Here is a 14,857-nt window from a genome sequence, read left to right as displayed (position 1 = left end):
AAGTCAACCAGCATCTCTGCTGTGCTGGCAGGTGTTGCCTGCCTATTGCAAAGGCATCAGCACCTGGCAGAGAACAAGTGGGTGCTTAAAGTCTGCCTGTGTGCCATCACATCTGGTACTCAGAGCTCTGGTTAGGAGATAGGCAACTTCTCGTTAATTACTGAAAGACTTTGTCCCAAAGCATAACGCAAACCATTCCCAGATACCAGACCAGCCTGATAAGCGTTGAAGTACACTGGCTTTTTATTCCATGCATTGTTTGCTTTGATAGTCATTCTTGTTTCCATCACTGTACACTGTTCAATACAAAAAAAAAAAAAAAAAAGAAATCAAGTTTGTATCAGGAATCTGCAGAGCAGGGAGGAGAGAGATGAACACTACTGGACAGGGCCAGGATGAAATGGTTACTTAACACGACAGTGGGGAAGGCAACATTCAGCACTGGGAGAAGATCTAGGCTAGTGTTCAGGAGCTGTCAGCAGCCACGAGAACTGGCTCAGGGAAGGCAGGATGCTGGAAAGGGAACACGGTTTACTTCTGTCCTGCAAACACGGTGTTTACTGCAAGGAAGTGCACAGAACCGCAGCGATGGAGATGACGTCCACGAGCAGATCTGGGCCACGCAGAGCAACGCTCAGCCCCTGCACTGCCCAGCATGCGGAGCGTGTGCAGGCAGAGGGCTGGGATTACACCTCCATGGGTACAGGGCTGTGTGTTCACACGAGGAAGGGGCAGCCCTAGTGGCAGTCCCGGAGGGACACTGCATAGTAGGCAGCAGCTACAAGGAGCGGAGAAGCTGGATGTAACGGTGTGATGAGCTGGGCATGCAAAGAAACCAGGCCCAAGTGTGGCTGCAGTGTTTGCAGCAGCCAGTCAGAAGGGTTCAGCTCTGCTCCTCCAGCTGCAAAACGAGCCAGCGTGTCCCAGGGCGAGACAGGGAGCAAATGCTGCTCCCCCAGGACAGCTGGGCAGGAAGGTCCCCACATCCCACACACCAAAGCATCCGCATCTCTGCAGGCCCAGAGGAGTTTGAGCACACTGTGAAGCTCTGAGCAGAGGCCACGGCTACCAAAAGCCCCGCAGGATCTTTTTGGTAGGGATAGAGTTTAGCACAGACTGAAGTTCCTGCACAGAGATTGAGATAGGCCTGAGCTGGAGGCAGCTCTGCCGTGGGCCTATTGCTGCAGGACTGCCTGGGGATACGACAGTAGATGTGATGGGTAGTTCTCAACCTCTCTTTATGGAGTAGTTTGATTTTTTCTCTGTGTGCATATGCTACGTGCACAATTCTGCACCACTCTGTTCTCATGCCCTGGACTCCAACTTGCTGGGTAACTATCTGTACCATCTCATCTGCACCAAAACCTCACCACAACAGCAAAGCCTCGCCACCACCTCATGCCTCCAGCCATGGGAGAGGCCTTTGGGTGGAACAAGTGATGGAAGAGAGAGTAAACAAGAAACAAACCAGACAAGAGCTTCGCTCCCCTCCATGCTCTCAGTGCAAAGCTGAGCGTTGCTGCTGCAGGCAGGGTGAGCTGATCTCCTCTCCACAGCCTGACAGTCCTGCAGCAGTGACCCACCGGGTGCCAGCAGTAACTGCCCACCTCTCTGCCTGCCCTTCTGAACGCTATTTGCCAGGTGATCTGTAAAGTTACTCCCTTTGTGACCAACACCACCAGACACTCACTCCCTGGTCACTGTTCCCCACCAGCTCGCAGGCTGCCAACTCTATCAGCAACACAAACAACTGCAGCATCCCCACAAGGAATATCCCAGGGCTCACAGGCTGGCTGCAGCCAACCCAACCTGACCAGCCATGCCAGGTTCCCTGCCATAGGGTGACAGCACCCATGGGAGGCAGCAGCTACTGACAGCCACTGAGACCAGCTCTGCTCCCACCCACCCCCAAGCGATCAGGGAGAAGGTAACGTCACACAAACAGATTACAATTGTGCTAGCAGTGAAGCCAACCTTCTGATCTACAGAAATGATAATAAATAACAAAATAACATCATAACTTAAGATCTGTGTGTAGTCCAGCTACAGAATTTAACAATATGGGATAATTTAACTCATACAATACTGCTCTCTGTATAAGACATTTTCCTTCATTTTGCCACAAGGCTATAAATTAGCACAGATAAATTCAAAGCAATATTTTAACATAAAATGTAAACAAACAAAGCAACAGAAGTACCTGTCCATGGTCCATTCCTGCCGTTCATCTCAGGCTGGTGATGCCAGGCTGCAGGGCAGCACGGGCTGTGTCAGCCAGCACGCTACGAAGGGCAGAGTGAAAGCTCTTAGAGGGGAAGATCAGCTAAAGGGAAGGGAGGGGAGGGCGTGCTCTATTTTGTTCTCTTTAAATATCAATTTAGAAGAGTAGTGTTTGAAGGGAAGGCACTATGAGTTCTATCAGAGAACAAACTTTTCTCATCTGCCAATGCCTCGGCCTGTCCACATACTGGTATTATCCTCACTTTCACCTGTAGAGTTGCAGCTCAAAGAAGAAACAGGGGCCTCAGTGTACCTCAAGGCTCCCTGCACAACCTGTTTTGCACCAAGCCTGACATGAAGGGCAGGCGGCTGTGAATGCTTCCAAGAACATACAGTAAGGAGACAGAGCAGGGCTGATGCTCAGATCTAGGCCAGTGATTCCCAGTCTTTCCCCCCCCAACACACAGCTCTCTGCTGGTTACTGATGCTGCTGTAGGTGAGAGGCTGCTTCTCCAAGTCCAGTACAGGCATCTCCAAGTTTCTTCCCCAGAAGAGTGCTCGGGCTCTGCAGAACGTTCTCTCCAAGTTCTTGCTTTTCCAACACTGATTTGATTGATTTCTTTAGCTGACTGAAACAGACAGGAGGTAAGAGGAGGAAGTAAACTGGGAAATGGCACACCGCATCTGAAGGAGGATTCCCTGCTCAACTGGAGGTCAACACTGCCAGAGCGAAGCAAGGACGATGTTAAGAAGTGCTCTTACACCAATTCTTGAGAGGACGAGGTTAGAACACATTTGCAGGATCTCACAACCGTACACGTTGATTAAAAAACAAAACAGAAAAAAAGAAACTAGAAACCCTTCAAATAAAACCCATTATTACATTCCTGGGGATGCATTGACTCAGAAGACCCTGGATGTTAGCACCTCGGTACCAGTTTTCTCCAGGAACACGTCCACCTTCTGATTAAAAAATGACCCAGCTGGTTATACTGAATTCGCTTTGTTCACAGGTTACCTTGACAGCAAGGTCCTTTTTTTTTTTTTTTTTTTAATACCCCCACACTTCCTCATGTGATAAGACGGAGTGGTTTCATTTTTCTTCATCTGTTCTCCAATCTTCAGGGCCGTGAGGCCTGGTCCCCTGTGAAAGCAGCAAGAGAATCCCCCGCTCTGTCCATAAAGCTGTCCAGGCAGGACTCCCACGATGTTTCTCTGTAATGTGCTTGCTTTCTGAATTATTATTATTATTTTTTTTTTTGCAACAAGTCTGTGTGTCTATAAATACAATCCACTCTTTACAGTAAAAAGTGTTAAAATGTCAAAAAAATAAATATCCATGTTACAGTAACTAGATTATTCAATAAAATACATCCCTGCCATTCTTGATTGAAATGCTCCAAGAGAATTAATTTCATTTGGACATTTTTTTTTTCCAGAGATTCGGGTTATTGCAAATCACTCCTGGGGTGGGAAGGAGAAACATCTTCTCTTCCTGTAAAGTGTGATGAAGGGGAATGAAGTGGAATCTCAGGGAAATCAAAATGCCAGTATCGGAAAGCTTTGGGGGAGGATCTGTATTACCAAGTAGCAGAGCTGCAGGGTTTATTGGTCCTGACTGTGGCATCAGAACACTCCCCTTCGGAAGAGTCACAGTCTGATTCTCCAAACTGTGCTGGGTTCTGCAAAGCAAAAGGAAAGGGAAATATTTAAGCAACAATCCCACATCAACCACACCATCCCAGTCTGTAACAGGAGACGGGTAAAGGTCACCGCCAGCAGAGAAGGACGAGACGGCAACACATGGGAGATGTCAACAGCACGTAAGCACACTACCAAAGGTCACTTCTCTACCCCTCGGGGAGGAGACACAGAAAAATATCTGCTCAGAGCATCATCATCACACAAAGACAGGGGGATGAGAAAACGGCACAGAGTGTTCTGCCCTCCCTCTCCTGAATGCTACAAAGACAGCACAAGAAAGAAAACTGTTCTAGCTTCATCACTGGTCTGCCAATGGCTAAGTCTGAGGCAGACAGCTTATATCCCTTCCACTTCATTATCTGTTTTATTGCTATTTTTTTTTATCCCACTTAAAGCAAATGCAAATCCAATGACCTTCCAAAATACTGCACTCATCCCAGCTGGTAGATTATGTTCAGCTTCTTCTGTGCTGCTTTCACCTCATCTATTTATCTGAACAAGTGCAAGAAAGACCAGCTATTCAAATCACCTCCTCGGTGCAGTACATCTACAGCACTTTCTAGGCAGTCACCCCAGTCCTTGGATTCCTCTTCTTTTCTTCTAATTACCCAATGAATTGAAGAGAGGATTGGGAAACTCACAACTCACCTCACAGCTGTGTTCATCTGCACAGAGTTTCCCCAGAGACATCTGAGTCTTGACTCTCCGCACAGCACACTCTTTGTCTGAAAGCCCGTCGGACTGGGTGGAGATTTCAATGGGGATCTCTGGAGTCTGGGACAACATGTCCTCCAGCTTCTCAGCCAGCTCATCTTCCAGCTTGGCAGCCAGCTCATCCGGGCTGTTGGAGTGATCGCTGGTGTTCCCCTCCTCTCCATCTGACACAGAGAAGTTCTCCGAACTGAAGGTCGAGTAGGACTGGCAGCTACTAATGCAGCGGTGAGGTCTGCAAACCAAAGGAGTAGTTCAGCTTCTATCACAGTGTTTCTTATTGCAGAAGAAAAGCAGCCTCTTTCCATCATATGTACACATCAGCTGAGTCATAACTGATCTGCAAGGCTGGCAGCAAGAGCTCTGCAGCATTGAGCTGCCTTTCCTATTTTGGAGCTATGGAATTCTACCACCTTTCGAACGAGTTAGTTAAAGATTTGCATCTTTAAATTCATAGAATCATAAATTCATCTGTTCTTTGGTCTCATCTCTTACACATCCATACTAGCTGATCTACTCTGCAGCATATTCATCCATGACAGCCCTTTTCCCCAAAGAAAGGCTATGTTATAGGGCTCAAGCTAAATGAATTTGTAATATCTGCACCACCTGGTGGCAGCCCCAACAGCCAGCCTAGGATTTAAGTATATGCACATTGCTTGAATGTGGAAATCACCTCATGTCAGCGCTTAACAGCAACGGTACAAAGCACCAGTTGAGAGAACATACCAGGAGACTCACAATAGGTCACCACATTGAATTCAGGAAAGGCAATTTTTTCCCCAGGACAGTAAATCACAGAAGAAGCAACAACCTCACGCACAAGAAGAGAAAACTCATCTAGCCCAGCATTCTATCTCCAACTCTCAGCAAGAAGAAATAATGAGGAAGAAGTACAAGAGCAGGGTATGCAGACAGAGCCAGCTTTCTCCTGGCGTATCTTCCCAGTCTAAGCTCAGGCTGTTGAGCTGAAGATCAAGCCTGGATGACTGTGCTTATTAACAGCCATGGATGGACAGACACTGATGGACAGACCCTCTGTAAATTGAACACTTACAACTTGTTTATTGTTTTGATTTCCACAGCACTCCTTGACAATGAACTGCACACCTGAAATGTTTTGGGTGGAAAAAGCACTCTATATTCATTTTCAACCCATTCTTCGCTTCACTAGGTGTCCCTAACTTGAATGTGAGGAATCTTGCCTTGTTTACTTTCTCCACTTCACTTTCAATCCCATGTACCTCCATTACAGCCTCTCCTCCTGCTAGACAAAGACTTCTCGTGGATTTAATTTCTTCTATGGAAACCAGTTCTAACTATTCTTGTCACACTTCTCTGAACCTTCTCAAACTCAATCACAGTCTTTTAGCCAGGGTAATGAAGGTGGCATTTAGGATTCAAGCTGCAGGTGTGCTATGAATGAATGCAATGGCTTTTATCTTCTCTGCTCTGCTCCTAACAGCCCTTAGCTTACCTGCCCTCTGGATCACTTCTGCACTTCAAGCAGTGGTTTTCATAAAGTTACTGCAACAATTTACAATTTCAAAGAGCACAGGCCTTTAAGATCTACTATTACAAATGCTTAAGAAAGAAATACCCTTCAAGTCTCTTCTTTTACAGGCAATACCAACAGACCTGACCAGCTGTGTTCTCACTTAGCTCTTATATCCTACTTGAATGCAAACATGAAGGTTCTGGAGCCAGCCCCGCTGCAGAAACAGTTAATGCAGCTTTTGAAGGAGCCCACAGAGGGTCCTAACAACCAGTCAGTCTGATTGTGGTGAAACAGATTATTTTGACAGGCTGAATCGTGCTAACTCTTGCTAAACAGGCGTGACCAAGTTGTGCTCTGAACAGCCCGGGAACAGGAGAGCCATGCTGGAGATAACAGAAAAGGCTGAAAGCAGTGAGTCAATATGAAGGATCACTGAGGGCAGATGGGACGCACTGAATGTGATTCTGTTCTCTTGCCAGCACAGCTGGTGTGCAGTTGCTATCACAGATCTGCTGAAATTCACCCTATCAAAGAGAGATTAGAGTGAATTCACCTTTTACCTTTGTCTACGAGGAAACTCCACTTCACTGTCTACTTCGCCCTCTTCTTCTTCTGAGGAGTCATCGCCATTCTGGCAGAAAACAAAGGACAAGGATGATAGCACAAAGAACAAGCACACAACTTCAGGGCTGCTCCTTGGGCCTCTGGGACAAAGTCACTGTGTTAGCAGGCTGCAACCGACTGGACAAAAATAGAACCGACTTGGACTTGGTCTTACTTGGGCACTATTTCAGGCAGTCCTAACGCTACCATTTCTGAATTTGGAGAGATGGACATAGAAATAAACTGGAAATACCTCAGGCAGTGAGAACATAACATCTTGGATCTCACCCACTCCCCCAAACTAAGCAAACCAAGTAATGCATAGAAACCAACATAAATTATTGAGCTGATCTGTCACTCTTTAGCTTTACCACTCCAATCTCTTCCACATGGGCCTACCCAGAGCAGCACTGGTGATGACATCCCTTTGCTGGTGGGTCTCACTAACTGGAAAACTTGAGTTTTGTTCCGTTTTCTGCTTCAGAGAGCACATAGACTTTTGTTTTCATTTTCCCATCTAAATACACTCCCTGCATTCTTGGTTCTTCACAGCCTCCTCTCCTTCACAAGTCCCAGTTCAGACTCTATCAATCTTGTAACACAAGCTCATCCTCTTTTCATTCTGGGCTCCAAACCATACTCTTAGTTCTGGTATCCTCTTTTCCTTCACTCTTCCTCCTGGACTCAGTTTCCCTTCCTTTTGAACTCAGACCAGTTCCTACCTCTCTTATCACTCAAATAGAAGAGAAGGAATAAAGAACTGTTTCTGTACAACTGTGCCATAATACCTTTCTGACTCTGGCAGTCCCAGGTCAGTGTGCTTATATATTCCAAGCAAATCTTCTAACCTAGAGCCACAGCTTTCAGTCAAGGAGGATGGTGTCCCACAGCTGCTGCAAAGGGCCATCTCCCAAGACCGTGGCCAAGGCTGTATTTCTGTTTTTTTTTCTAAATCACCGTGCCGTCCTTACCTTCTGAATGGGTCTTGCTTTACAAGGTAGTACTGAGGACGCCATGTGCTGTGGTGTGCCTAGAGCAGATGCTGACGTGCAGTTGCTGAAGTCCTCATCCTCCACCTTCTCAATGTACTGCGCGTTTTCATATAGGGAAACAGCCATTGGTGACTGAGAACGGCTCACTCCTGTTTCAACAGATGACATCTGTACCTGACCACTGTCCTCTTCCTGGCACTGGAGACAGGAGTTGTACTGATCTGTTTTGCAACACTCCCAGTGATCATCTTTGCTCTCTTGGCTCTCTAGATTCCTCCGGCAATCTGCTTCCATGGCAGTGGAGATGAGGTCGGGGCTGGAACCAGACATCCGCCTTTGTGCATGGTTACTGAGCGGGCTCCGCAGTGCTGCTGCAGGGCCAAAGTACCGTAAGTTGTTTGCACAGTTGGCAATATCCTGTCCGTGGGCATGAAGCCGTGAGTGATGGCCATGGCCATGCTGCTGTGGTAGACCGGGGTGATGAGAATGATTATGAGGTGGAGGTGGGGGTGCATCATCTTGCACAGGCTGGTTTTTCAAGATCCCTGCAAAATCGTTGTAGCTGCCTTTGCTGTTCCCCCGGCGGTGACGTGGCTTACTGCGGTAGCGACTTTTGCCACTCAGCGTTGACATTTTGGGACTTCCTGAGACTGGTGAGCCATTGGATGCTGCTTCTGCACTGGGTATGCCCTCCGACTTCAGCAGATCTGGTCTGAGAGACAGTCAGCAAAAGCTTAACGTCAGACCACAAACTAAGAAACAACATCATCAGCTTGAAGACGTAGCAGCCATAAGCATACTCTGCTTTCTGTAGTCTACATGCCTCCCTCCTTCCAGCAGTCTGAGACTTCTGTGTTTAGGCTCCTTTGATTCCCCCCATTCAATGCCTTTTCCATTCAGCCCATCTTGCTGTTCTTCCCAATATCAACTACATACTACTCTTCTTCTTCCATTCACTTCAATGACCTGCTCCCCAAACTGCTCTTTTTCAAGCCTCAGTGTAGGGCACATCTTTCACTATGTGCATATGCAATGCTGAGCACAATAGAACCCCTAATATGCTGACAGTATCGGCCAGCCCATGTTAGAGGCACATTTTAATATTAATTTGGAAGTCATTATTCACCATTAATCAGGACTCTCTAACTCTTAGAAACCCCAGAAAAGGAAAACAAACAACTTTCCAAAGAATCTCATTTGCTGAAAGTCATGCAGAGAGGAAATAGCTGAAAGGACAGCCTGAATTCCCAAATCCCTCTTTCATTTCTCAACAATGAATCCAACCTCCTCAAGGGCAGGCTCATTTCCACAATCCCTCATCCTGCTTACAGTCATTCAAGTCAGAGATTATCTAAATATTCTTTAATTGGACTCCAGAACTCAAGACACAAATGAGATATACCTCCTATGAAAACATCATAGCCTGTGGAAAAGGTCATATGGACCAAACAGCTCCTTAGAGCTGCGTAGGTAGAGGTGAAGGCAGGATTCATCCCTTTGACCTGAAGGTAATTAAACAGCTGTGGTTCTGACCATCAGACCAGGCCCAAGAGTGAACACTCCTTTGGTCTGTTCTGTGTGGTCAAACTCAAAGGAAGGAAGCAGTTTGCTCATCTCAGTGGGGATCTGCAGTTGTTTCCTGGCACAGAATGAGGCTGTTACTTCTTACCGCTTAGTCTGGCTGCCTGGTTTATGGGACACCCCTTTCCTCTTCATCAGCTTCTCCACTGTATTGGGGTGGATTATTGGTCTGACTGGGTGGCGTTTGTAAGTCCCAGGATATTTCTTTTCCACTGCTTGCTCCCTCCTGAAACATTTAGCAAGAATAAAGCAGATTAGTTCTCCTTCTATCCAATTGCAGCTTCTGCTAGACAGAAACACAGCTGTACAGTGAGCACACTGTGTGCCTGTTTCTCAGCTATGGCTGCGTGCAACACAACATGCTGTTCTGGGAAAGGACAGAGTCATCTTCTGAATTCTCTCTGCAGAGATCAGGCAGTTGGAACACAGCCCTGGTCTACAGTCCAGAACAGCAACACTTTTCCCTTTACAAAGGGGCCAAAGGATGCCAACATCAAATGGGAAAGGTGCCTTAAAGCCAGTAAACATGGTATAAAGATACAATGCATTAAATGGTCTGCAATGCTCTATTCTTAAGGAGCCCATCTATGCATGCCAGCCCTCTCTCTTTAGTTCTGGAATAATGTCAGGGAATATTAAATCTTTAAGTACTCCTATGTAGCTTAGATTGGCTTATTGTCCACTGTGCAAACTGCCATGTGCGTGGCATGCCATTCTGCCCATAGATACATACTTTATGAGCTCCTTCTCACGGACCTCCAGCTGCAGCATAATAGCGCTGAGCTCCATGTATAAGTTGTTGGCTCGCTCCAGCTTCCGCTCGTAGTGCTCACGGATATCCAACGCGTGCCTGAAAATCAGAAGACAAAAATCATGATTCCAGAGCCTGATGTCTGCAGATAAGACAGGAGAATAAGGAAACAAGGCTGAAGAAAAGGTCTTCTATGAGCCAGCAGTATTGCACTGCTCGTAAGCCCCATATAGAGCTAACAGCAAACAGAAACTATGAGCTTGAAACCAAGAATAAATTAGAAATTCAGAAAGTGTTTAACAGTCCCAAACGAGTGGCAGCACCTTCTCATGAGGGAAGCTGCAAATGCCTCACGTGCATCCATAAGCCCTTCAGCCAAGCCTTAATTATCCTGTTTGCACAGAAGTCATCAGCCTGCATTTCATAAAAAGCAATATGCCCTTATAGCTATGGTACAATTGCATAATGCACCTCAAACCACAGCTGGAAAACATGGCCTCTGAGAACCTCCAAGGGCTAAGGAACATTGATGGACAACTACAGCAAACTGGTTGAACAAGGCTTCCTTTGATTTTTCCAGCTTGACATACTTGGCATTCTACATTTCTCTGTCATAACTATATTTGCAAACCTGTATCATAGAAGGTAACAATTTGCTTTCTTAAATAAACATTCTGCTTTGCTTTTTAAGTTGATCTAGCTTTCACAATCAATTTCAGTGGGATGATAAATAGGATTGTATTCACTTCTCGGGAAACAAATGACCCAAAGAAAGCGTCAGGGATGGGAAAGCTCACAGCAAACTGTAAGGTGCATTTCTCACTGTGGTCTATCAGCTTCTGCACTGTTATCACAAACACCAAAGCTCAAAGAATAAATATCTCCTGGTAAATACACAAGCCTTTGCCCCACTCCTGCTTCGAGCAAACTGTTCAGGCAGCCCAAGAGCAGGAGCAAGTCCCACTGTTTCTCTCTCTATGGTCTTCCAACAGTTACTCAGAGTGCCTGCAGGAACTGCATGAGTTTCTGAACTCACAAGGACTCTAGGCTATCTGAATTTATATCACCGGGAGCACCAAACCCAGCAATCAGTAATAGAGTAACATGAAGGCTGTCTGGGGGCTGCAGGACATGATCCATGAGGGGAGGCTGGGGGAGCTGGGATGGTGGTGCTGGAGGAGAGAAGGCTGGATTGGGTTCACGAACAATAAACGAGTCTATCAACTGACCTCAGCTCCTCTCTTCGACGGCGAATCAATTCTTCATCTAGCCGGTGGATACAGGTTCCTTCGCTTTTAATCTTCTCAAAATGCTTCTTCACCTCTTCTCTCCATTCAGCCTAGGGAAGCAATTTACTCTGAGGTATTTACAGAGGATTAATGATCTCTGGTTGCACCAAAGAAAACATCACAGCATGTCTAGTTTCAACAATTTCATGTTATATTTTCAATTTTGTACACCAGTTTGGACATATAAAATGTATCTGCATTTTCTACCAAAAAAGGATAAAAATAAGAGACACTCCTAATGTCTCTTGGAGGCATTCAAGGCCAGGCTGGATGTGGCAGCCTGGCCTGGTGGTTGGCAACACTGCACACAGCGGGGGGGTTGAAACTGGATGATCATTGGGGTTCTTTTCAACCCAGGCCATTCTATGATCCTATGACTCTATGATTTTCTTCCCGCTTAGTTTTCAAAGGAAATTGGAAGGCATGACAGGGGTGACTGTCAGCAGGATATCATAACCCCTGAAGCTCTAATTCCTGCAGCTTTAAGGAACACATCTGCTTCCTCTCATGCACCCCAACACCACAGAGAACATCTGTTCTGGAGGCTCAGTTTCATTCTCACTTCCACCCCAGGAGCAGCTGATAATTTACGGGGTAGGGCTCAGAGGGATCTCTAGATCATATGCTTTTAGATTTTCCCTAAGAGTCCCCAGAGCACCTTCACAGCCCCGTGAGAGCTCTTTGTCCCACTGCCCACCCTGCTCATCTTCACTATAAAAAGAACAGTTCCTCCCAACAGTGTTGCGGCCTCCTGGAGCTGAGAGCAGAGCTTCTGAAGTCAGCAGTCTCAGAGAGAAGTGAATGAGACAGGTCCTGCCCAAAGCCAGTAGAGGTCTCAGTTTGTGGAAACTCAAGTAAAAACACCAACTTTGCTTCTCCCCAGGAATCAAACTGAAATCACTCGTTTTGACTTTTGCTGTACTTGGAGCAAGGTGTGAAACCAAACCCAAGCAGCTGCCTACTTCTCATGAGCTACAGCCTGGGTTACCTGTGATTTGAAGTAAGTTTCCTGAGGAGTAGCCAGCACGTCAGCAGATGCAATATCCAGGTGCATCAGTGTCTGTCGGAAGGAGGGACGATTCCGGGGCTTGCTCTGCCTGGAACAAAACAAACACCCACCATGAGATAAGGTTAATATTGCCAGCTATTGCTGCCCTTCTGAAAATGCTTCTCATCGGCATTAGTCCTCTGATGTAGCTGACAAATTAGAGCAAAGGAGCATTTTTAGGTTGCGTCTTTTGCTGAATGCAAGACTGTTGATCTAGACACAGTTTGGATTCTGTTTCAGGTTTGTGATGGTCTTTAAAAGTAGGAAAACAGGAAAGATATAATAGAAAGTGAAACCGCTCCTAACTTGTTAGTCAAGAAGACACAGATCTCATTTAATTCTTCAATTAATTTAAGTCTGTGGAAATATTCAGTCCCATATGTGTATGTGCCTGAGCCCACACAGTATTGTAACACCCTGAGCATCTGTGCAAGATCCTACTGAAATAGAAATCCATTTGTACCTTTAAGCTTCAAGACTGAACCAGATTCAGCGTGCAGGACAAGAATTAGTTTCTCCGGACACCTCTCCCCTACACACCGACTTCCGCACATGTACGCAGTGCTCAAAGTGGCACAGACAACCTCCCGCACCTTGCAACCATGTATAGAAGCACTGTTAGGCAGAGCATCAGTCTGAGCACACATACTGCAGCCCTGCAAACTGCTGCACCTCATGATCATGAGGGTAAAAAGGCATTTAAAGGATCCATAGATGCTTTGGCCCTATTTTCCCCTTTGTGCCTTTGGGAAGATGGCTGGTGTAACACAGAAGAGTGGGAAGATCACTAAAACTCCATGTCAAGACTAAATTACATAGATTAAGCACTGATACGTAACCCTGAGACCAGGAATTTCAACTCTAACCTGGCAAGCTGAAGTAACTGAAAGCTCTTCCTACAGCTACGTCACATGTGGAAAATCCTGACTTCATACTTAAAGTGTGAATTTCTCTCTGTTAAAAAAAACAGTCACTTCAGAAGAGTTTTCATTGCTCAGATTAACAAAAATCCTTTTGTTCTTCAGCCAGCCAGAGCCCTGCCCTGCCTGCTCAACCCACACACATCTCTTCCCACCTCCTCTGAACTCCAAATGTCCTTCTGGAGCACAGGCCTGAAGCCACAAGGAATTCAGAATTTTCACACCTGTTCTTGTGACAATTGTGAGTGTATTTAAGAACCTTATGCTCTGGGTTCAACACTCCCACCAGTTACACTACTAGGAGTGAGCTGCAGGCCTGTTTGGGTTTCAGGCTCTTACCAGGTCTGCTTCATGAGGATTTTGAAGCCATCTGGGCAGGTGGAAGGAACAGGAAGGTGCAAGCTGTTACTGCCCACTCCCCAAATGATGGCGGAGGAGTCCACATCTTTGTAGGGAATCTCTCCTGTCAGCAGCTCCCACAAAACTACTCCAAATGACCTGATGGAAAAACAAGCAAGGAGAAAAACACCCATGTGAATTCAATTCAATAGAAACATCAGGAGCTCATAAACCTGTTGCACACACCAGGTCACTTTTCCTCTCCTGCCCAGTTCTTGGCTGAACACCCAGCAGCACAAGTTTTCCTGTTTCATGGTTAGGCTTTAAAACTCCTGAAAGCACATCAGAAATTTTTCTCTATGCATGAAACGTTATTCTTGTTAAACAAAGAAAGTTAGCTCTTCAAAGAGAGTCTTTTGACTATTCTTACTGGTACAAACAGATCACCTACTGCAGGATAGACAGACCTGATAAGAGGCAAGAGAGCGAAGGCTGTAGGGTCTTGTTTTGCTTTAATAAGTCATTTAGCTTTATTTTCCCAGCCAAAAGTTCCTTTTCTGTACTCAGTTGCCCACAGTGGCCCTGGATGTTGGACAAGCCACCAGGAAACCTCATCTGGTTTCAGCTTTGTTATGATTAAGACCTGGCAAAGGATTTTCAAGACTCCTGATAAGATTATATATTTCTTTTTTCAAGCATGCTGTGAAGGATGAGAGAGAGCAGACATATAAGCTGCTTAGGATCTGTTCTCATTTGTTGCCAGCATTCACGAACATCATTTTTACTCATCTTGTGGAAAGAATGGATGTTGAGGAGGAGTCTGAGCAGTCCCCACTGCTTCCATAGAAGAGGAATGGGCCAAAGGCATCTTTAAGTTCACACCAAAGAGCACCACCTCTAAATCACCCAGGAAAAGGAGTCAAGGAGTGCTCACAGTCCCCAGCAGAGCATCAGACATGATGCTCCACACAATGTTCTTGAGCCACCCTGAAAGGCAGAAAGCTGAGCGTAGAAGTACTGCAGCACTCCTCCTAAGGAACCTGTGATTCAAAGGGAGGACAGGAGACAAATGGTGGATGTGTTTTCTTTCCAGAACAACCCAAGAGCATCTCCCAGAAAAGCTGGCTCTGCTGTAGCCTGCTGAAACAAACATCCTGGCTGTAAAACAGGGAGAAGGGCATTTGACCTGGCCACTACCATT

The 14,857-nt window shown here is 46.1% G+C and overlaps 1 protein-coding gene across 8 annotated transcripts in view; it reads right to left on the bottom strand.

Moving 5' to 3' along the window:
• Positions 1-225: 225 nt before the first annotated feature.
• The window catches only part of MAP3K13 (mitogen-activated protein kinase kinase kinase 13), a 55,771-nt gene continuing 41,139 nt past the window's right edge, over positions 226-14,857 (bottom strand). For 7 of the 8 annotated variants that reach the window (XM_015871163.3, XM_085512624.1, XM_085512623.1 and 4 more), the window contains 10 exons: positions 13,657-13,815; positions 12,338-12,446; positions 11,290-11,399; positions 10,043-10,159; positions 9,398-9,535; positions 7,708-8,440; positions 6,694-6,764; positions 4,573-4,870; positions 3,805-3,902; positions 226-3,715 (listed from right to left, as the gene is read on the bottom strand). In XM_015871163.3, the coding sequence (XP_015726649.2) occupies positions 3,679-3,715; positions 3,805-3,902; positions 4,573-4,870; positions 6,694-6,764; positions 7,708-8,440; positions 9,398-9,535; positions 10,043-10,159; positions 11,290-11,399; positions 12,338-12,446; positions 13,657-13,815 (1,870 nt within the window). In that variant the 3' untranslated portion in view covers positions 226-3,678. Of the gene's footprint in view, positions 3,716-3,782; positions 3,903-4,572; positions 4,871-6,693; positions 6,765-7,707; positions 8,441-9,397; positions 9,536-10,042; positions 10,160-11,289; positions 11,400-12,337; positions 12,447-13,656; positions 13,816-14,857 lie in introns of those variants that run through there. The other variant, XM_015871170.3, reaches the window with a different exon arrangement.

Source organism: Coturnix japonica, chromosome 12 (assembly GCF_054131305.1).
Source record: "Coturnix japonica strain WE chromosome 12, WE-NBRP24, whole genome shotgun sequence".
In the NCBI taxonomy this organism is placed as follows: domain Eukaryota; kingdom Metazoa; phylum Chordata; class Aves; order Galliformes; family Phasianidae; genus Coturnix; species Coturnix japonica.
This window is presented reverse-complemented; position numbering and strand designations above follow the sequence as displayed.